Source organism: Bufo bufo, chromosome 1, assembly GCF_905171765.1.
Source record: "Bufo bufo chromosome 1, aBufBuf1.1, whole genome shotgun sequence".
Taxonomy (NCBI): domain Eukaryota; kingdom Metazoa; phylum Chordata; class Amphibia; order Anura; family Bufonidae; genus Bufo; species Bufo bufo.
This window is the reverse complement of record NC_053389.1, coordinates 542,310,145-542,334,448: the sequence shown is the minus strand read 5'-3', so window position 1 is coordinate 542,334,448 and position 24,304 is coordinate 542,310,145. Positions and strand designations below refer to the sequence as shown.

The window sequence follows — 24,304 nt, the reverse complement described above, 5'->3', positions numbered from 1 at the left end:
GATCAGAGCTGAGATGACTTCTAGGTATAGAGGAAAGCTACCAGTGTCCTCTTCTCCCCAGGACCTACCTTTTCATCGTTGCTGCAGGGACTTCCTTATTCAATCTTCTGGTAGCATCTTGCTGCTGAGTGAGCAGGTAATATTTGAATTTATCCGTACGGTGGGCCCCCAAATTAAATTTTACTGGTGGGCCCTATGCACCCCAGTCCGACACTGTTCCTTGCTGTCTTACATTTAGACTATTTTCCATGCCTAAAACAGGCGTAGAAAATGAGGAATGAGATGGGCCTACTGGCCCGCCCACACCCACAATTTTAAACCTGGCGTTAGTGGGTAAAAGTCACAGATAGTGGCGCAACTAACCTTTGTATCGCCATCCGCACCTGAAATATTTCAGAATAGTAAATGACCCCCTTAATTTGTACTTTAACAAAGAATCTCTGTCTTGCATATAAAGTATCTGTCTAAAGCCAACAAAACAGAATACATTGTAGAACTTAACAGACGGTTTTGATTGGCGAGTGACGTTTGACCAGTGATTAGGTTTTTCTGGACAATTTCCATGGAGAAATCCTCAAATTATGAGTATCTGCTGTCATTTTTCTTTCTTTTTCTTTTTTTATTTTTATATAGTGTTTAAGTAGCTGGAAAGCTTTCCATAGCATTAGTTGACTAGTAAACTATGATGACTTTGTGTTGAACTATTTAGTGTTTGATTAGCTGTAGCAGACAAAGACATTTTACTAATTGCTGTCTAAAACTCCAGATTTATACGTTATAGTGGCATGTGACCTAAGGTTGTAGCATTTTAGCTCTTTCAATTGATCAGAATATTATGCTGATCAAAAATGGTTTTAATGCAAATGTGCATGTGCTTAACTCATGCTCTCTTACCTTACATATACTAAATGCTAAAAAGAGTTCCTGTAATCTTTATTATACAGTTGAGTGTTCCCATTCTAGGCATGTTTTCTTATGGATAAGCAAAGCAATAAAGCCGTGAATTTCTGTTTTGTCATTTTACCCTGCCCTTTCACACCGAAGCTGCACTGTCCATATCAAACCCACCACAAATATTCTCACTTGACCCGCCGCTAAGCATTACTTACTCTTCTCCTCAATAAGTTGCTGTATTATAATTGTTTGCTCTGCTGTGATATCTCCTATTGATAGCAGTAGATAGTAGAGTCTTTGAAATCATTGAAAGGCATGTAGGGAAACATTTCACACTCGCAAGTCTTGCAGTATTTTAGAGAATCTACACAATATGTTCTGCATGAATACGTAAGTCACCCCTTCCCAAACTTTAGTTAGAATTCCTACCAAATGTTGATCTTTACCCAACCCAGCTAACTTGAATGAGGATAAAATACAGGGTGGCCCATGAAAAAGTAGTCTGTCCCAGCGTTAGTATGGCAAGATGAACAAGCAAGTGGATTGTTTTTCTTTAATTGCTCGCAAGTCGGTAAAGATGCTGAAAGTGGTCCCAGTTCACGTCCATGCATTTTTGGGCCCTTCGGATTATGTTGGCTATGTTTGTGACTTGTGGGCAATTAAAAAAAACAATACACTCATTCGTCTTGTCATACTTTCGCTGGAGGCGGGCTAATTTATCGTGCCCTATCCTGTATCTGGAAATTGTACTAGCAACCTAACAACTTGTAGTGAGCAGGAAGGGCTGTGCAAGAGTGGGTGATGTTGGGCATCCTTTCCAATAAGTTTATGAGCTGTAGATGGGACATAAGTAGAGGGTATGCATCCTTTCCACTTTTTTCTTACAATCTCTGACCATGCATTTCTGTCGAGTTAAGCGTGGGTGGGATTGTTTGTTATACTAATGCAATAATGATCTCTGATTTGCTGATGTGATTTTGTGAGGGTTAGGAGTACAGAAATTGTCTATCCAGCTGGAACAAATATAAACTGGAATCAACCATGATCTCTCTGGTAGATGTCCCAATAAAAATAGGGCTTTTATGCTTTATTAACTTTTTATTGCCTTGTAATGATTAATGATGTAGGAAATAATGCAACTAAAGTTAGGAAAAGCAAAAATATTTCATATTTCCATTTCAGCCTTTCACAGCTCAGATAGGAATAAACTGAGTAAGCAGTGGCTAGAGGGTGCACAGAGTTATAGAAATTGCTAAACAGGCTGTGGTGCGCAGTATAAGGGCTCATGCCCACGAGCGTAAGCGCTCAGTGCCCATGCTGCGGACCGCAAATTGTGGCCCGCAATCCACGGGCACGACCATGGGGCAGCCGCATGCAGATCACAGACCCATTCACTTGAATGGGGTTCGCGATCCGCATCAGACGGTCCACACTGCAAAACAGTAGTGCATGCACTACTTTTTTGCAAAACGGAAACACGGAATGGAACCCCACGGAAGCACTCCGTAAGTGCTTCTGTTCCGTGGTTCCGTCCCGCACCTTATCTCCGGATTTGCGGACCCATTCAAGTGAATGTGGAATGCACACAGCTGGTGCCCCGTGCAATACGGCCACGGCGCTGTAATTGTCATGGGCATGAGCCCTAACTTGCATTTTTACACTGTTTGGGTAGCTTCTATTTACTTCTATGCAAAGTATGGAAACAGCACAGTCCACTAAGCTGTTCCCATAACTATGGCCACCCCCTAGTTGCCAATTAGGAGGGTTATAGCGACCTCCACCATGAAAGACATATATGTTAGATAAAAAAGGATACTAAAATGCAGCACACCACATTCTTGTATCCTGCAGAGTTCAGGAAAAAATATGTAAAAAAAATGTTGCACTGTATGGCATCAGTCTGAGGCATGTTTTTTTTGTATACGTTAAACAGATGGGAACAACACAATATAAACCCAGTCTAATATGTACCTAATATGAACTCCCTGGTGTTCTAAGAGATATATATATATATATTGTAGGACAGTACCTGGGGTGGTGGTAGACGGAAGGTACGTGCCACCGGGGGTCCTGGCTCCGGTGGAGTAAGTGCATTTTGCAGCGGTTATGCTGTTAACAGCGGATCCGGGCCGGCTCTTACTGGGAGCAGGCAGATATGCGGGCGGGTGCCTGTCTCCCCACGGTCCAGGCCAGGTTTTGCAGGGAAAGGTTAAAACCCGACCAGCACAAGGGTGTGGTGCACAGTGTGGAGCTTCTGTGTTCTCTGGCTGTGAGAGTAAGGAGTGGAGGTGAGCTGGGCTGTGTGCTGAGGCCTGTAAAGGAGTGTGCAGGAACCCGCAGCTGAAGCCAGGAGGGATCCGTGTCCTGTGGCTAGAAGCAGGACCCATGGACTTACTTCACCAAGGAGAAAAAGGTGACATTACTCCTGGCTTTAAAAAGACTTTGCTTTATGTGACTGAAACAGGCCTCAAGTAGCCTGCAGCAGGGACTTGCTGTGTTTGAACTATTATTTTGCTATTGTGTGTGACCACCCTCCCTATGAACTGCACCGTCTTTCACTTGTATGCACCGTGTGAATAAACAAAGCATCGTGTTTTACACCAAGACCGGTCTGTGTTGCCTCTATACTGCACTCGCTACCACTGCCTACCAGAGCGGATCCCCACAATATATATATGTTTAATCACTATCTCAGTACCTCTATAGCAGTAGTAGGGGAGATTTACCATCTCCCTGCACCAAGGTTTTGGCATAAAAAATTCACAAAACCCATTTTTGCTAATTTTTTCAGGACATTGTGACTAAATCTAGTCACAACTGATAATTATGCCATCCCCGACAGTTTCTAAAAAGGGAGGTGGTGCTTGGGCAGGGCCATCAGCTTTGGCACATTATCATTATTTACATAAAAAATGGGCACAAATGATGACTGAAATCTGTACCAGCTCCTTTTGGAGTTGATTGTCAGTCAGAGGAGGCATTTAATTTATGGTGATGAAGTCTGTAAGCTGGGACTCTTACAATATCCAGAAGAATACCCAAATCATTGGGTACTGCTCAGAGAATGGAAATTTTAAGCTCAAGGACTGCACTGATTTGATCTCTTGAGAGGTCTCTGAGATTCCAGGTCATACAGAGTTATCATGTTCAGTTTTTTACTGTATATATAACATGTTGCGTTAACCCAGAATTTTAAGTGTCTTCTAAAAGAAATGTATTTTGTACCGGCAAGCAGTTGACAAATGGGTCTTCAGTATAATCGGATGCACAGTCACAGTCTCTGTAGTTTAATTTCCTGTTGAGATAAAAAGGTGAAATAAATTTCTATTCCATCTCTCCAGTATGTCTCTTTCTGGAAGTCAGAATATTGCAGTGTCAGTCTTTTACAGTTTGTTGCACTTTTCAGTTAAACTCTTTACAGTTTTAATAGGTTTTTCCCATTTCTTACTCTGTATTTTACTAAAATTATAGGTTTCTTTTGTACTAAACTGGAGATACTATTGTTTGTTTTCCCTTTTTTTTATTTTTTATTTCTTTAAACAATAAATGATCTAAACACATTGGCCCAGATTTACCTACGGTATGTGGCTGCGCCTAAAATCTGTTTAAAAAGTGGCATAATTTGATTCAACTAGGGTTTCTACAAGTTTTCCAATTTGCTTCAAAAGCGGGTGTGGTTTAGTGGGAAGGAGTCATGATTTTTTTGTGGAACGGGATGGGCGTGGTTTAAGATGCAACGTTTTGTGCCACATTTCTGGCATAAAATTGTCTCCAAAGCCTAAGTTTGCGCTATCTACAGGATTGTGATAAATATCTAACTATTCAGAGGACAATGTATACTGTGGGATACCAGCTCACTATATCTGCGGTAGGAATGTATCCGCGTGCTCGGTGTCCTGGTTTTTCAACCTCCTTGTTCAGGTACATAGAAAATGAGTAAAATTAGACTCCAGCACTCACTTTTTTTCGAAGTATCAAGTTCTCCATTTATTCAAGTTACACACGGATAGTACAGGGCTCAAGATCTCTCTTGGTACAGGCTGTTTTTGACGCGTTTCGAAAAGTCTTATTCGTAAAAGTGGAGTGCACTTGGCGCTCTCAGGTTTAAATAAGAAGTCAAGTGTGTTTGATAGACGCTATAATTTCTCCCACCTGTGACTATGCACTGGGTGGAGAGAGGGAATAGCACGGGGCAGTCATAGTTACTCCCCTTTGCACAACACTTATTTCAAATAGTTGCCACCTGGAGCGTCAAAATCATTCCAATCAAATATCTGACATACATAGAATTACATAGTATTTCATTAAAACCAAGATTATTTCAGTATGCACAGATATCTCTTCCAGCATATTAAAATTTCATAGCTTAGAAAAAATAAAAAACACTGAGAAAAGAAACAGATATAGGAAAAGGAAGAAAAGAAAAACTCTGCTAGGAAAATCACTGCATTGAATAGGGATCCGTTCAGATTATAGGTGCGTTATTTCTCGATTTATCCATGAAGAAAAATTATTGAGAAACATATTCATAGTTGTATACTTTGACATAGTTCATGCACAATATAAGTGCAAGTAGTAAAAAGAAAAAAAAAAAAGAAAACACCGGGTTACATCAAGGACACATCAGAAGTTCTGCGATCGTTTTATAACAAAAAATGGAATTCTGAATACAAATGGTTAACGGTAGATGTGGTTGCATTGTATCCCTCTATCCCACATTCCATTGCACTTGAAGCGTTGGAGTATCATCTCCACAAGTGCAGTGGTTATGGAAATGAATTCATAGACTATGTCCTTGATGTAACCCGCTTCCTTATGTGCCATAATTATTTTTTATTTGATAATGTGTTCTACCTTCAAACAAAAGGTGTTTCAATGGGGGCTAAATATTCCCCAGCCCTTGCCAATTTAACCATGATTTATTGGGAGCTTAAATACATATATAATGTTAACAATCCCTTTGCCCACTGTCTGAACTGGTATGGCAGGTACATCGATGATCTGCTCATAATATGGAGTGGCGATGTACCTGCCATACACAAGTTCACACAGTATATACAAAACAATACCTACAACCTTAAATTCACATACAATGAGGATTCTAGCATGGTGAACTTTTTGGATTTAAAACTTACGGGTATTCCCAATAAAGTCATTCAGACAGAAACGTACCGCAAAGAAATTGCGGGGAATACAATTCTAAGAGCTGACAGTCATCACTGCCACCATACCATCAAATCCATCCCAGTGGGAGAATTTATACGGGCCAGGAGAAATTGTAATACACTGGAGGCTTTTAGACGTGAATGCCATATAATATGGAGACGCCTCTTAGAAAGAAAATACCCAGAGTGGATGGTCTCAAGAGGATTACAAATAGCTAAAAATAAATGTAGGGAATCATTGCTCTTCAAAAATACAAACGAACATAATAAAATAACCAAAGGTAAAATTGATAAATGTAGAAAGGAAAGAATCCAAAAACAAGCAGTTCATACTGGAAGTACCAATAGCAATTATGCGGAATTAAAAAGTACAAAAGAGGAGTCAAAAGAAAAAAACACAAATGAAAATAAAATGATACAACCTACCCTAGTACTGACATATAGTCGGCAATACAATTTGATCCGCAACATTGTTAAAAAATACCTTCCAGTTCTACACGAGGACAATATACTCAATACGGTACTTAAAGAGGGTTGTAGGATTGTTTCCAAAAGACCACAAACAATAGGGAATTCCCTGTCCCCATCCATGTTTATACGTGAATCTTGTCCACAAATAGACACATGGCTGAAATACAAGGGCTTTACACGCTGTGGCAGCCAACGCTGCCGAACCTGCAACTATGTACAAAATACAAAAACCTTCTCCAATGCAGATCAGACACAGACTTACAACATAAAGTCCTACATTAACTGCAATACAAAGGCAGTAGTTTATGTAATTCTCTGCGAATACTGCAATAAAATGTATATAGGATGTACCATAAGGAAATTTAAAAACCGTATTTTAGAACACCTCAACTATATAAATAATCCCTCCTATACCAATATATCAAACGCTGCCAGACACTTCATTGACAGACATAACCGTAGCCCAAAATACCTCAAAACATATGCTATAGAACATGTAAAAGTATCCATTAGAGGAGGAGACATAAAACATCAAGTTAATTTGAGAGAGGCCTATTGGATTTTTAAGTTGGAGACAAGATATCCAAAAGGCCTCAATTTAAGAAGGGAGATCATGCACTTTTATTGATTATTCGCGGCCGTGAATGGTTCAATGTATTTATGCTCCCTTTTGCTGTTTTTTCTTTTTTTTTTTTCTTTTTACTACTTGCACTTATATTGTGCATGAACTATGTCAAAGTATACAACTATGAATATGTTTCTCAATAATTTTTCTTCATGGATAAATCGAGAAATAACGCACCTATAATCTGAACGGATCCCTATTCAATGCAGTGATTTTCCTAGCAGAGTTTTTCTTTTCTTCCTTTTCCTATATCTGTTTCTTTTCTCAGTGTTTTTTATTTTTTCTAAGCTATGAAATTTTAATATGCTGGAAGAGATATCTGTGCATACTGAAATAATCTTGGTTTTAATGAAATACTATGTAATTCTATGTATGTCAGATATTTGATTGGAATGATTTTGACGCTCCAGGTGGCAACTATTTGAAATAAGTGTTGTGCAAAGGGGAGTAACTATGACTGCCCCGTGCTATTCCCTCTCTCCACCCAGTGCATAGTCACAGGTGGGAGAAATTATAGCGTCTATCAAACACACTTGACTTCTTATTTAAACCTGAGAGCGCCAAGTGCACTCCACTTTTACGAATAAGACTTTTCGAAACGCGTCAAAAACAGCCTGTACCAAGAGAGATCTTGAGCCCTGTACTATCCGTGTGTAACTTGAATAAATGGAGAACTTGATACTTCGAAAAAAAGTGAGTGCTGGAGTCTAATTTTACTCATTTTCTATTCAGAGGACAGTTGGAATCCAGAGGGAAAAAAAAAACAGGCTGTTTTGAGAGCTCCATTTATACAAGCAGGTAAATAACGCGAGTTTTTGAGCGTTCGCGTGTTTGATTTTTAAGTGAGTGTATTAAATGTGTGACTTTAGATTAAGTGACTTCAGTGGGGGACTGCAGTAAATCAGTTTCTTATCACTGCATTATATTGTATTTTTCTCTTTTCTTGTGTAATCCCCATTTAGTATGTGTTCCATTATTGACAATGCAGTCCAGTGCACATCTTGTCTAATGTATGCAGCCCTGGAACAGCCGTTTGAGGGTGCATATTTTTTTTCAAAATGTGAGCAATTTGCCCTTTTGGAATCACACATCGAGTTTCTAAACGGGCGAGTTTCAACACTGAGAGGCGTTGATAATTTGGAAAAGATTTTGCTACTCACTGATCAAGCACTCTTGGGGGGTAGATGTGGGGGAGGGTGGTAGCGAGGAGGCTGAGGAAAGTTCGGTAGCTAGCTGGATAACAGTTAGAAAGCAGGGTAGAGGGAAGAGTGCCAGGGAGGCTAGCCCTGATCTGAAACACCCCAACAAGTTTGCAAGGTTGGCAGATGAGGGGGATATCAGTTCAGAGAGAGCACTGCTGCAGCTGGACACTTCCTCTGCCATTCAGGGGAATGTCGGCTCCAGTAAGCAGGGGACCAGGAGAGCAGGGCAGGCCAGACAGGTGCTGGTAGTGGGAGACTCAATTATTAGGGGAACAGATAGCAGGGCTCCAGATAAAAAAAAATCTCAAGGAGCCATTGGCTCCTAACCTGAAAAATTTAGGAGCTAAATGAAATTTTTAGTCGCCAAATTTAAAATAAATATAATATAGCTGGGATGCTAAGGAGCATGGGGTTTTCTAAGCTACAGCCCACGCAATTTCCCACCTATCTCTAGAACAGGGCCCCCAAAATTAAGAAGAGAGCACCACACATGTGCGGCATGCGCTCTTGGCTATTTCCAGAACTCCCATAGAAGTGAATGGACAGTGATCTACGCAAGCATGATCAACTCTCTATTCACCTCTATGGAAGTTTCGGCACTCCCATAAAAGTCAATACATGGTGCGCCCTCGTTCACTTTGGGGGCCGTACCTATCCTATGCCACCAAAGTGCGAGATGGGCCAACCCCTTTAAAAGGGTATTCTGGTAATCTGATAATCCACAGGATAGTTTTATATTTCTGACCACTGGGACTGCCCCATACCCCGAAATGAATGGAGAGACTGGTGGAGCGTGCGCCTTGGTGCTACATTTATTCTCTATGCGACCGCCAGAAATTGCCAAGCACTGTCCTCAGCTATCCCCAGCAGTCCAATAGAGAATGAATGGGGTGGCAGGTGCATACACTACCTGCTGCTGCATTTATTTCAGGGAGCTCCATAGGGCAGGGATGGCCAACCCGAGGCTCTCCAGCTGTTGCAAAACTACAACTCCCAGCATGCCTAGACAGTCTACAGCTATCAGCCTACAGCAGGGCATGGTGGAAATTGTAGTTTTACAACAGCTGGAGGGCAGCAGGCTGGCCTTCCTTGCCATAGGGTATGGGGCCACTTTTTCATTATTAAAGGGGTTCCCAGACACCTAGCAGTCTATACATGAAGATATCTTCACCAGTCCTTCAATGACCTGGGGCATAACTATGGTGAAAGGAACAGCACAAGTGGGGTGGGGAAGGGGGATGGTCAGTGCCAGGCGGTCTGGCAGGAGCCTCTCTACTAGGCACATTAACCCCATGGCTTCTCTATAATAAGGTATAGTTAGTAACAGCACATCTGTACAGACATGGAGCTGGGCGTGTGATGGAAAAGAAGGGCAATGACATACTTCTGAGTGGAGGCTCTCCACACAAGGCCAGGGCAATGTGACTCACTCCCTGAGATATTGCAGATGATTTCACTGAGCTTTCCTCCCCGCCTGCTTGTTCAGTACTTTTCCTCCACAAGTCACACTGAGGCAGAGGACTGGCCACTGCAGCAGCCTTAGAGCCTGGTCACACAGATATAATAGAATTAAAGATCCTTCCCCTAGCATGCCATGAAAGTGCCAGGTGAATGCCTTCATATACCCTTCAATGACCACTTGCCTGGTGACTGGTCAGACATGTGCTGCCACTACAGGCCTGCTGCCCACCCCCTGCACAGGGCACTGCCCAGGAGACCACTACCTGTACCTGCACCAGCCACTGGCTGCCATTCAGCATGGGATCAAGCACTGTGCTCCGTCCAAACTCCAGGCACTGAGAGCCCAGGAACTGTGATCGCCCCGACTTCCTCACCTTCACACAGGCACCCTGATAGTGACCGGATACTGCAGCCTTTTGGCGCTGTCCATCAAAACGCCCGCCATCCCAAGCCCCGCCCACCCATCGGCGACAGCCTATCACAATGCAGGAGTGCCAGATTAGCCAATCAGTGAGCAGAATCCAAAGTCTATCACCTGCATGTGACCGGACACCTGATTGGAGGATCAGGTTTGTTGCTATTCTGGCCGGGTTGGCGATGGAGATTCGATGTGTGAAGCGCAATGTTTGATGAAAGGCCAGCGGAAGGTCTAGGCGCAAATGGCGACAAGGCTACAAAGTCTTGTCACCATTTGGCAAATCTAAGTCACATTGGCCACCATTTTGGTCGCCATCTGGAGCCCTGGATAGGGCGATCTGTCACAAAGACCGGGGTCGTCGAACGGTGTGTTGTCTTCCTGGCGCTTGACTTAGACACATCGCGGATCGGGTTGACAGATTACTGGGAGGGGCTGGAGAATATCCAGCGGTCATGGTCTATATCGGAACCAATGACAATGTTAGAGGTAGGTTAAGCGTCCTTAAAAATTATTTTAGGGATTTAGGTCAAAAGCTTAGGGCAAGCACCTCAAAGGTAGTATTTTCTGAAATACTGCGTGTTCAACGAGCCACACAAGAAAGGCAGAGGGAGATTAGGGAGGTTAACAAGTGGCTAAAGAACTGGTGTAGGAAGGAGGGGTTTGGGTTCCTGGAGAACTGGGCCGACTTCTCTCTCGGCTACAGGCTCTATCGTAGGGATGGGCTGCACCTCAATTGGTTAGGGGCAGCTGTGTTGGGGGAGAGGATGGCTATAAGGTTGGAGGAGTTTTTAAACTAGGGACTGGGGGGGAGGATAATTACGCTATAGGAGGTGAAGATAATGCAGGTAGAGACCTGGGGCAAGGTAATGGAACTGGGGCGGAGTGGAAGGAGGGACTAGAACATTTCAGAAGCAAAGGTGTAGGGTAAAAAAATATACATAAACCTCTTAAATGTATGTATACTAATGCCAGACGCCTGACTAATAAAAATTGAGAAATGTTATTAGTGATGTGTGAGGAGGACTATGACATAGTGGGAATAACTGAGACATGGCTGGATAATAGTTATGACTGGGCCGTTAATTCACAGGGTTACAGTCTGTTTAGAAAGGATCACCACAACCGGAGAGGGGGAGGGGTCTGCCTTTATGTAAAGTCCTGTCTAAAGCACACAGTCCGAGAAAATATAAGTGAGTGAAATAAACATGTGGATTCACTGTGAGTAGAATTACATGGAGGCACAAAGAATAATACATTACTAACAGGAGTTTTTTATAAACCACCTAATATACCAGAGTCCACAGAAAATCTACTACTTAACGAGATAGACGAGGCGGCAAATCAGAATGAGGTAGTTATTATGGGGGACTTAAACTACCCAGATATAGACTGGGAAACTAAAACCTGTACATCTCATAAAGGAAACAGGTTCTTGGCAATAACCAAAGACCATTACTTTTCCCAACTGGTTCAGGACCCGACTAGAGGGATGGCCATAGTTGACTTAGTATTAACCAATTGACCTCACAGAACAACAGATGTGCAGGTTGGAAACCTGGTAAATAGTGACCATAAAGTAATAACCTTCCAATTATCATTCAAAAAAGTGTTTCTTCAGGGAGGAGCAAAAATACCAAACTTCAAAAAAGCAAAATTTAGCCAACTAAGAGAGGCCATAGGCCTAACTAACTGGGACAAAGTCCTTAAAAATAAACATACTGCCACAAAATGGGATAGTTTTAAAAGCATCCTAAAATCTAATTGTGAGAGGTACATACCTTATGGGAATAAAAGGTTAAGGAACAAGAAGAAACCAATGTGGATAAATAGAACTATAAAGAAAGCAATGCATGACAAAAAGAAAGCATTTAAATTAGGAGGGTAGTGAGGAAGGAAAAAAAATAGAATATGTAAAAAACAAAATAAAAGCGGCCAAACTAGAGACCAAGAGATTAATTGCCAAAGAGAGCAAAACTAACCCTAAAATGTTCTTCAATTCTATAATTGGTAAAAAGTATAAATCTGAAGGTGTTAACCCTTTACAGAGTGAGGGGGGAGTTGCAGAGAGCAATGAGGAGAAAGCAAAGCTATTAAAGGGCTTCTGTCACCCCACTAAACTTTTTTTTTTTTGTGTACTTATAATCCCTATACTGCGATTTATCCATACATAATGTGATTAATCATTTTGGTTCAGTAGATTCTGCTAAAAACGTACTTTTATAATATGTAAATTACCTGTCTACCAGCAAGTAGGGCGGCTACTTGCTGGTAGCAGCCGAATCCCCCTATCATAATGACGCCCCCTCCGCATGTTGATTGACAGGGCCAGCGAACGGATCTTTCTCTGCTGGCCCTGTTTGCATTCAAAATCTGGCGCCTGCGCCGTAACGGTATTCAATCGGCGCAGGCGCACTGAGAGGCGGACGCTCGCTCGGCCGCTCCATCCTCAATGCGCCTGCGCCGATGACGTCACATCTACACTCTTCTATCAGCTTGAATCAGTCGGCCCAGTCTCCTCTGACCTCTAGCATCCACAAGGCATTTTTGCCCACAGGACTGCCGCATACTGGATGTTTTTCCCTTTTCACACCATTCTTTGTAAACCCTAGAAATGTTTGTTCGTGAAAATCCCAGTAACTGAGCAGATTGTGAAATACTCAGACCGGCCCGTCTGGCACCAACAACCATGCCACGCTCAAAATTGCTTAAATCACCTTTTTTTTCCCATTCTGACATTCAGTTTGGAGTTCAGGAGATTGTCTTGACCAGGACCACCCCCCTAAATGCATTGAATCAACTGCCATGTGATTGGTTGACTAGATAATTGCATTAATGATAAATAGAACAGGTGTTCCTAATAATTCTTTAGGTGAGTGTATATCAGGGGTCAGTACAGAGATCTCTCCCATCATCTATTTATCCCCAGGACTGGGACTTTGATAAGGGGACATCCTCTGCGTCTGGAGGAAAGAAGGTTTGTACACAAACATAGAGGATGATTCTTTACGGTAAGAGCAGTGAGACTATGGAACTCTCTGCCTGAGGAGGTGGTGATGGTGAGTACAATAAAGGAATTCAAGAGGGGCCTGGATGTATTTCTGGAGGGTAATAATATTACAGGCTATAGCTACTAGAGATGGTTGTTGGTCCAGGGAGTTATCCCGATTGCCTGAATGGAGTCGGGAAGGAATTTTTTTTTTCCCTTTAAGTGGGGAAAATTGGCTTCTACCTCACATGTTTTTTGTTTTTGTTTTTGCCTTCCTCTGGATCAACTTGCAGGATAACAGGCTGAACTGGATGGACAAATGTCTTTTTTCGGCCTTATATACTATGTTACTATTTTAGTTGCAAAAATTGTGCCATTTAAATGGAGTTAAAAAATAGATATAATGAATATTCTTCACGTATCACATGTATATAATTATAGATCTAGACTGTAAAAAACCACAATGATTTATTTACTTATTTTTATTTATTTTTTAAACTCTCTTCGGCTATTGATAAAAGGGTTTTTCAGCTTTTTATAAGTTCTCCCCAACTTATAAAAAGCTGTAAAATATCCTTTAAGGCAATTATTAATACGCCAACTTCCACACAATTACCATGATAATTGCCCAGTTTGTATGAAGAAGGAAAATCAGTGCTAAATGCATAAGCTTAAAGTGATTTTGTCAGCATGATTTTCCATATTAAGCTGCCAACAGGCTCACTGAGGTCTCCTTGAGTATGTTAGAAATATGCCGTACCCGTGTCTGACATCTGAATGCGGTTTGCCTTTAAAAAAAATGATTTTATGTTTATGCTAATTACCTTTGAAAAGGGCTCAAGGGGCTGTCCTAATGGTTAGTGGAGCCCAGCTGTGCCCATTGTTACTGAGCCCTGCACCTCTCCTCATCCTGAATTCCCCTCCCAGCTCCTCTGACGTCAAGCAGACCCTGCACTGTAATGTCGCACTGGCGCTCAAGTGACTTATGGTAGTTCCTATGCTTCCTCTACCAGCTTCAGCTTCATTTAACCTACTGCACATGCGCCAGCTGTATATGTAATTCTCCTGAAACGCAAGTGATTGTACTAATACTTGGTATCATGCACAGGCTGGCCTCCAATGCGCTCTCCTCTTGCATGCCATTCCCAGGTTCAGTCCCTCTTTAATTCTGGTTGACGCGGAAACAGGCAGAGGGATCGTGGACCATGTGGGCGCTCAAGTGACAAACCCTGCACGGTGTTCTGTGATCCCGCTATCTGCTTCAGCGTCATTTAATCTACTGCGCATGTGCCAGCTGTTTGCACAGTTCTCCTGAACCAGAAGTGAAGAGCAACTTGTTGGGAAACCCGGTAGTGGCATGAAAGAGGAGAGATCATTGGAGGGCTGCCTGCGCATGATACCAAGTAAGCATTAATGTAGTCACTAGCGGTTCAGGAGAATTGCATATACAGCTGGCGCATGCGCAGTAGGTTAACTGATGCTGAAGCCAGCAGAGGGAGTGCAGGCACAACAAGATGTTACTTGAGCTCCTGTGCGACATTACAGTGCAGGGTCTGCTTGACGTCAGATAAGCTGGAGGGCTCAGTCCGAACGGGCACGGATGGGCTCCTCTAACCATTAGAACAGCCCCTTGGGCTCTTTTCAGGGGTAATTAGCATAAATATAACATCATTTTTTAAGTCAAACAGGATTCATGTCAGATAGAGGTATATTTCTAACATACTCAAGGAGACCTCGGTGAACCTTTTGGCAGCTTAATATTTAAAAACCTGCTGACGGAATCCCTTTAATATAGATGACTATAGTACAAATTGTTATTATTACTCGCCATATGAACCACCTTTGGATTGCACATTCTACTGCCATAAATTTATGAATATATTGGGCAAGGTTGTAAGCCGATAGGCATGTATGAAATTTTGCGACATTTGTAAAATTTTTACAACTTTTGGTGAGCTGCGCCACTTTCAGAATTGGAGTGAAAATTTGGTTGGGATTACGGATTTGAAAACTTTTATGTCTCATTTATGATGTGTCGCAAAAAAGTCGCATCTCCACACCAGTCAACCCCCTGACGTACTTTCAGTAACAATGGAAAAGCCACATCACAATTGTGCCAGATTTAATAAAACTGAGTGTCCTCTTAATAAATTTGATGCAGCTGCGCAAAGCAATTCCAATTCTCTTTTTAAAGGCTTCATACACCTACAATGATAAATTCCCCCATAGCTGTTATTCATGTGAGAAGTTCTGACCAGTTAGTGTTTCAAGACCAGTAGCCCCCTGATCCAGAAGGGTTTGATGGTCTTTCCTATCATACTGTAGTTCAGTGTTGCAACTGCTTACTGTAGAGCTAGTCATGGTACTGATTTCTCTAAACCTCACCATTCAGTTGTATGCACTATTCCATGTTGGCAGTTCTTTGAATAGATCCATTTAGAAGCATTTATTGAATTTCAGTATGAAAGAATTAAATAAAGGATCAGTAGCCAAGACGTAATGTGATGATCTGCATGGGAACAATTCACACATGTTCCAAATAATCCTAACTGCATCTTTATTTGCAGTGTTATCCAAGGTATTGTACTCATGTAGTTTCAGTGCCTGCTTACCATTAAATATTTCCATAGTGAAGCTTGAATTTATTTAACCATATATATTTTAGGCCACATGCTTGTCATATAGCTAGTATATTAAAGGGGTTGTCCGAGTTATTTTTTTTATTCTTTCTATGTTTCTAACTAGGCAAATGTAACAGCTTTCCAATTAACTTACTTCATCTTCAGTGGCTGGTTTCTTAGATTTCACTGAGGGTCACATGACCTGTGATGTCAGCTTCTCTCCCTGCTTTGATAATGTTTGTGCACAAGCCTGAGAGATCTGTACACGAGACGTCACTGTGTTGGCCATTCCCCCCTGCACTGCCGGCTGCTGCTTATTGCTCTCTCCCAGGATTCTTAACCCCTTCAGCTGCACAGACTCAGGGCTGAAGTGTTTACTGTGCAGGCAGTGAGAAGACAAATGCTGGGCACAGGAGCTGACAGAGAAGTTCTGCAGAGCATTGCAGGTAGGGGGGAAGATCCTTTGTGTATTAGAAGTGTCATTGTACAGCTAGGACTTGTAGTTATACACATACAACATGCTGCTGAGTCTCCCAGCAGGCAGACATGTCACTCAGGGCAGCACTTGTATTCACTCCCTTAACCGTGTAATTATACAGCTGGGACTTGTAGTTCTACACATACAACATGCTGCTGATTCTCCCAGCAGGCAGACATGTCACTTAGGACAGCTCTTGTATTCACTCCCTTAGCAGTGTCATTATACAGCTGGGACTTGTTGTCCTACACATACAACATGCTGCTGAGTCTCCCAGCAGGCAGACATGTCACTCAGGGCAGCTCTTGTATTCACTCCCTTAGCAGTGTCATTATACAGCTGGGACTTGTTGTCCTACACATACAACATGCTGCTGATTCTCCCAGCAGGCAGACATGTCACTCAGGGCAGCTCTTGTATCCACTCCCTTAGCAGTGTCATTATACAGCTGGGACTTGTAGTCCTACACATACAACATGCTGCTGATTCTCCCAGCAGGCAGACATGTCACTCAGGGCAGCTCTTGTATCCACTCCCTTAGCAGTGTCATTATACAGCTGGGACTTGTAGTCCTACACATACAACATGCTGCTGATTCTCCCAGCAGGCAGACATGTCACTCAGGGCAGCTCTTGTATTCACTCCCTTAGCAGTGTCATTATACAGCTGGGACTTGTTGTCCTACACATACAACATGCTGCTGATTCTCCCAGCAGGCAGACATGTCACTCAGGGCAGCTCTTGTATCCACTCCCTTAGCAGTGTCATTATACAGCTGGGACTTGTAGTCCTACACATACAACATGCTGCTGATTCTCCCAGCAGGCAGACATGTCACTCAGGGCAGCTCTTGTATTCACTCCCTTAGCAGTGCAGGAGGGCAGAGATTGTTTTTATTGCAAGTAAACAAAGGGCCAGAAAAGAACCAGGGAAATGAGGAAATAGATATTTTTTTGCCTAAAACTTGCTCAGCTTAGTTATATATCGCTGACCATCAGATTTACGATGCTATATCTTTTTTTTCCATAACTCGGACAACCCCTTTAACAATTTTGTGTATAGCCTCTCTTTGGTCTAAAAGCAAGATTATAAAAAGTACATGTACATATGACATGAAAGTTACTTCAGTGTAGTAGTACAGAATGGTTGTTTCAAAAGGGTTATTGAGGCAGGAACAACACATTTTGGGGCCCCTTCATCAGGATTGAAAGCAAAGGAAAGTTACTTTGTAGTTAGCAGCAGGTTGGGTACTGTAGACTTAATGAAATGAAGCTGATCAGTGATTTGTTTGATCGTTAATGTGAATGATCTGACCATTAATATTGGGCTTGTGCAAAGTGATAAATGGTTGCATTCATATTCACACTTGATCCTGCCATACCCTCACATTTTCATCTGACTGCAGATTAAAAAAAAAATACCTTGACCGCATTTTTGGCAGACAGTAATGTGCTGCTGACCATCACTAAATATACATTGCATATAATTTTGAAACAGTCGTCAACTGAAATAGTCAAAGTTGCCCATTTCAGCCGACGTTTACCTTTTGAGTATCTGCAGTTTTAAAAGGTTGTCTGACTTAATTTGTAGGGAGGGGGGGGGGAACGTTCCTCATGTTCCTCATGTTCCTCATGTTCCTGGACTCTCTGAACCTCTGTTGCTGCTGCTTCTTCCAGGCTCCAGCCAGTGATGTATTGTTATACATGTCACCACTGCAGCCAATTACTGGCCTAGGTATTCTGTGGTTCATGACTGCTGAGGCCAATGTTTGGCTGCAGCAGTATACAGCATGTCACTGCTGCAACCACAACATACTCCTACAACAGAAGTTTATTTCTTCCAATTGTCCTCTAAATTGTTTGTTATTTTTTTCGCGATAGGGGCAGATATAAGGGCTGAGAATCGATAGATCATTGCTAACGAGCGTTCATAGTAATGCCTGTTAGCGATCATCTGGAGGTGTAAAGGTACCGCTGGTTGCCTGAAGAACAAGTGAAACGCTCGTTCATTCGGTAATTGGATCCTTGTTTCCAGACAGCAGACTGTGCTGTGTAAACACGATCTGCTGCCGGGAAACGACGCGTTGTTATGGGGAAGAGCGATGGCATTAGCGATCACTCCGCCCCATCTCTGGAGCAGATCACTGCATGTAATAGCACTAGTCTCCTCCACCAGTGAGCAGCAGGTTGTCAGGAAGGAACACTTCCTTCCTGACTATTTGCTGAAATATCGACCCGTGTAAAGGGACCTTTACTAATCCTATACGTGGTGTAAGGCTGTAAGATAGGCAAATAGCTTTACTGGCTGCATTCCAGGGAGGCAGCTGTGGATTGGGAGAAGCTGAAGGTGAGGTGGTTATTATTATAAATTTTTACCGTTTTTATCATGAGCACAGTGCAGCTTTTTGTATGTTTCGTTGTTCCTGTAAATTACTATTGTACTTTGGTTTTGAATGTCATCCGTTTTTGCAATGGCTAAAAAACTGGTTTGACCAAAACTGTGATATATTTGTTGCTGTGCAGTCCTCCTATTAGGCTCCATGAAAGTCTATGGATACATATCATTCCTCCAGTTTCATATGGGGGCATGGTTGTCTTCTCACTGAACCGTACATATGTTAAATAACGATGATACATGTTCCAGAGAATGCCATATTATAGAGGTAAACTCCGCTAACAGCTCTGCCTCTAAGGGAGAGTATCTCTTTAATATGACACCATAAAGAGGCCATATAGCAGAAAAAGTCCTGTGGCTCTGGCATCGGGTATAGTGTGGATGCTATGGGGGACATTTACTAAGACCAGCAATTTAAACCCTTGATGCGCCTAAGTTGTGTTGAGGCTTGCTCCAATCTATGCCAGCTCCCTTAGTGGCGTAGATTTAAGTTATTTTCTGCGCCAAAAACAGACGTAGAAAATGATGAATCAGATGGGCCTGCCGACCCGCCCACACCACATCCCCTTTTTCCGCCACCTTAGAAAAGTGGCGTGAGTGGGGGCAAAAGTCGCAGATTCAGCCGCAAATCCCCTTTGTGACCGAATCTGAGAGAAAAATACGCCCAAAGATGGTGAACTTCCCATGATAAATGACCCTCTATGTGCATCTACTAAAATGTAGATATGATTCATAAGATATCTACCAAATATGTGTGACAAATTTTTTAAAATGTCACTGAAAAGCTTCACATTTACCTTCTTCCAATGAAGTGCACCAGTCAATGTTTACTACTCCCATTTAATTCTCGGCCATATAATATACCAGTCCCCTTTGTAATGGTGTAATAAACCCAGTTCACGTTTTGCCCAGTTCACGTTTTCTTTTGAGTCGTTATAATTATTGGAGCTTAACATTGATCTGTTTCCTACTTCTCTGCCTAAGGCATCCAAAGCACCTGTGAAAAGCTTGTAAAGTTCAATACTATCTGTTCATTTGTGTGATTGCTTCTACTTGCAGCAAAAAGCGAAATGATTTAATGTACCCCAGCCGTTTGAAAGCAAAGACAGATACTGGCTTTAGTGTAACATAGGGCCCATTAGAAATGTGCATAATATTTTCAATTTTCTTTATTCACACATTTGGTTTTATTATGAGGTTTAAAATTTTAGCAGTTTGAAATATGCAATGGTGCTTTAATTGCCCTTCAAGCAGACTGATGTCTAAAAGGCAGCAAAGGGTTAACACGTTTAGATTTTTCTACAATCTACCTTTTTCCTATTCTTTGAGCAGCACTGTTGGATGAGCATCGGTTTCAATGGTATCAGGCTGCTAGCTAGCGACAGTTGGATCTTTTATGGTGACCCATTATTGTCACTCACTTCTAATAGAATGAGACTGGCCCAGTCTGACTGCCAGAGAGTAGATGGCAGCTGGGACCTAGTGCTACATCATGACTCTCTTGGTATTTATCCGGTTTCAATTTCTTCTGCTGCCGTTTTGCAGCCAACCTGATGGGACTTAGGAAAAAATAAACTACACAAATAAGCATTCGTATGTAAGTAGAATTTAAAGGAGTTTTCCAAGTGTTTTATACTGATGACCTATCCTCAGGATCGGTCATCAGTATCTGATCGGTGAGAATCTGACTCCCGCACCCCCACTGATCGGCTTTTTGAAGAGTCTGCGGTAGGGATCGACCGATTATCGGTTTTACCGATATTATCGGCCGATATTGAGGATTTTGAACGTTATCGGTATCGGCATCTATTTTGCCGATATACCGATAACGTATTGGGAACACAGAATGCGCTGCTCTCAGCGCTCTCCGTGTTCCCTCCGCAGCACAGGGGAGAAGGAAGCAGTGTCTCCCTCCCCCTGTGATGCTGCTGCCGCTGCCGCCAATGGCAGGAGAGGAGACAAGAGGAGGGGAGGGGCTGTGGCCGCTGCGCCACCAATGAAGATAAGCCTTTCATTCATTCATATACAGGAGGCGGGAGCTGGCTGCAGAATCACATAGCCGGCTCCCGACCTCTATGAACGGCAGCTGCGGTCCGCGGTAGTTAACCCCTTAGGTGCCGCAGATCGCAGCTACCGCTCATAGAGGTCGGGAGCCGGCTATGTGACTCTGCAGCCAGCTCCCGCCTCCTGTATGTGAAAGAGAGGTATCTTCATTGGTGGCGCAGTGCGCCCCCCCCCCCCTCAAGCCCCCTAGTATTAATCATTGGTGGCGCAGTGCGCCCCCCACCCCCATCCCAATAGTAAAAACATTGGTGGCGCAGTGCGCCCCCCCCCCCCCCCCCCCCAGTATTAATCGTTGGTGGCAGTGGCCACAGTATCCCCTCTCCCCTGCTCCTCCGATCGGAGCCCCAGCAGTGTAAGCCTGGGGCTCCGATCGGTTACCATGGCAGCCAGGACGCTATTGAAGCCCTGGCTGCCATGGTAAGCTCCATGCTGCTGTGTGCACAAAGCACAGAGCAGCAGGGACAGTGTGAGCTCCTATTCACCCTGATAGAGATCTATCAGGGTCAATAGGACAAGGGTTCTAGTCCCTAAGGGGGCTAAAAGTTAGTTAAAAAAAAAAAACCACAAAAATATTAAGTATAAATGAAAAAGATTTACAAAAAAAATAAAATAATAATACACGTTAACAATAAACATAAATTTTCAGCAGATTTGTATAGGAAATTTTTTTTTCCCTCAAAAATAAAAATTCCCAGAATATCGGTATAAATTATCGGCTATCGGCCTGAAAGTTGACAAAGTATCGGTATCGGCCCTAAAAAATCTATATCGGTCGATCCCTAGTCTGCGGTGCTCCGATGAGTGTGGCGGTCTCTTCCTAAGCCAGTAACCTCACGTTAATCGGTCACATGGCTGTAAGGAGGCCGCGGCACTCAGCGAAATGCCACAACCTCTTCAAACAGCTGATTGGTGTCTGGTGTCGCATCCTGAGAAAAGGTCATCAGTATAAAACCCTTTTGAAGAGTTGCTAAGCGGCTCCCTGTTGTAACTTCTATTTCTAACAGAAGCCATAGTGCTGTTCTGTGCCGGATCCGGTACAAGTCAGAAACCATGTCAGACTCCCCCATGAATTAGTATGGGGTTTGTCAAGTGCCACTGAGGTGATAGAATCAGTGATAGAATCTCCGAACCTCTTATGTGTATGTGAACATAGCTGGAGCATAATCTTGGCACTTTGCAGTCATGAGAAGCAGTGAACATTTATAATATGCTTCAATAACGAATGGCTACCTGCATATAAATAATGAAAAAGGGAGCTTACAATCTAAACGGGTCAAAAGTATGTAGCAACCAGTGAGTTTATACAGGGTTGCTTTCCTTTTAGCTGTGGCTTATTCTCTGCCATTCTTTCCCCTGTAGGATAACTACACATTTGCACAGCCAGGAATTCAGAAGAAAGTGAAAATGCTGGAGGAGCTGGTTAGCCGCATTGACGGTGAGTTACTTAAAACTGCTCTGGCAAGGTATAGTTCCAGTGCTAAGTGATCATACTACTCCTATCAGTGCAATTATGTGCTGTGCCAGTCTTCCTCAGCTTCTCATATGGAATGTCATCCTTAATCAGCATGTTACACAGTGGTGCTTGAATGGCTTCTACTGTGAATCCTTTGAAGGGAAGCTAGTAGACCATGAGCATCTTCCATTACTTGGATTAAGCTCCTATAATAAAAATTCAATCGGAGTCGCCTTGCAGCATTGGAAAGACCAGGTACAATGAAGCATCATCCATTTGAAGTGAAGTTCAGAGGCTGATTAATTTGAGAGTCTCCTCTTGCTGATGGTGCCTGGTTTTGAGTTTTTCTCTTTATTCTTACATCTACCTCTGAGTTTATACATTTTCTATAACGGCTAATAAGGACAATGGCAGGAAAGTTTGAGATAAATTAGTGTGTGTGCAAACATGATTTGTCGTTAGACCTCCCTGTTCTTTAAAGAATTCCCTTTGTGAGATGCTGTCATCATGCCTTTGCGGAATTTAATTAAAGGAAATTCTACAGATAATGCTTGCCCATTCTTAACATATTCTCTCGATAGTTTGTTAAATTAATGAACAGGGCATTAACAAAGTGATGCCAAGCAGAACTAAGCTTTTTGTGACACTTGTCAATGATGGAACTGAAAACAAAAAAATGATTATTTCTGTCTTCTGGAAATAGCTTGTTAAAAGCGGAGTTCTGTTTTTTTTTTTTTTTTATTTAGTCTGAAATGCCAGATCTCATACTAATGCACTATTTAGCTCACCTAGATACAGAGGAATTTATGTCCTGCAAATGAACAAAAGGAAAGGCATCAGGAAACAGGGTCTTTACGCATCGTATTACGCTCATCCCTTCAGTTGGAGAATAATCAAGATGAATAATAAAGTAATACAAAGGCATAGCAATTTCATTTTGACTAATAAGCTGAAAAAAAACAATTTACTTTTTGTATGTTTAATAATGTTGCCTTCCTCAGTCTCACTAATGTTTTGACACAGTACAGAGAGGGCACACAGCAAAGGGCCCCTTTACAAAATCTGTATAGGGCCCCAGCTCTTGAATAGCTTTTCATAGCGGACACCTTATGTCTCCTTAGTAATTCAACAATAATTATCAAAATAGACAATAGTAAGCTGCTTCCATACAGTCGCTTACCATTTAGACACCTGTGCACCCGTTGTGTTTTCTGTCCCTGTTTTGACATTGGTAGTTCAAATAATGTGGAAAAAATGAACACTGTTAAGGAGGTGACCCCACAACAAGTATTTATTACCAATCCACAGGATAGGTAATAAATATCAGATCCCCAAAAGGGCTGACCACTTGGACCCGAAGCGATCTCGAGAATGGGGGTTCTCAATTTCCCTCTCTGAGGGAGTGGCAGTGTGCCTGACGTGCAGTCACTTCTATGCTGTCTGCATCACTCACATAGACGTGAATAGTGCATTGGAGTGACAAATGCACTACCGCTCCATTAAGAGAGGGAACTCGGAGACCTCTCATTCTCAGGATTACTGGAATACCAGGGGTCAGATCCCTCATCATCTGATATTTTTAATGTTTGCTGTGGATAATTGATAAATGCGTTTTGTGGGATAACCCCTTTAAAGAGGACCTGTCATCTCTCCTGACATTCCTGTTTTAATAGTTTCATGCATTCCCCATGTAATAACAATTCTGGAGCATCTATTCTTATGGCTCTATGTTGTGCCATTCCTTTATTATTTGCACTATAAGTTATGAATGAACTGTCTGCAGTAAGGGTACAGAGGGGAGGTAACCAGTTGGGGGGGGGGGGTGTACCTGCACAGTCTGACTCTATCCAATCACTGCTGCCATTTTCAGACTGTGCAGGTACACCCCCCCCCCAACTGGTAACACCCCTCTGTACCCTTACTGCAGACTGCTAGCAATTCTTTCATAACTTCAAGTAGAAATAATAAAGGAACGGCAGAACATAGAGCCATAAGAATAGATGTTCCAGAATTGTTATTACACAGGGAATGCATGAAGCTATTAAAACAGGCAGGTCAGGAGCGGTGACAGG

General features: G+C 42.5%; 1 protein-coding gene across 2 annotated transcripts in view; it reads left to right on the top strand.

Annotated features, from left to right (window-relative positions):
• Positions 1–24,304, top strand: part of TBC1D22A (TBC1 domain family member 22A) — a 741,029-nt gene that overhangs the window by 374,255 nt on the left and 342,470 nt on the right. For both annotated transcript variants that reach the window (XM_040412231.1, XM_040412223.1), the window contains one exon: positions 22,139–22,214. In XM_040412231.1, the coding sequence (XP_040268165.1) occupies positions 22,139–22,214 (76 nt within the window). The remainder of the gene's footprint in view (positions 1–22,138; positions 22,215–24,304) is intronic.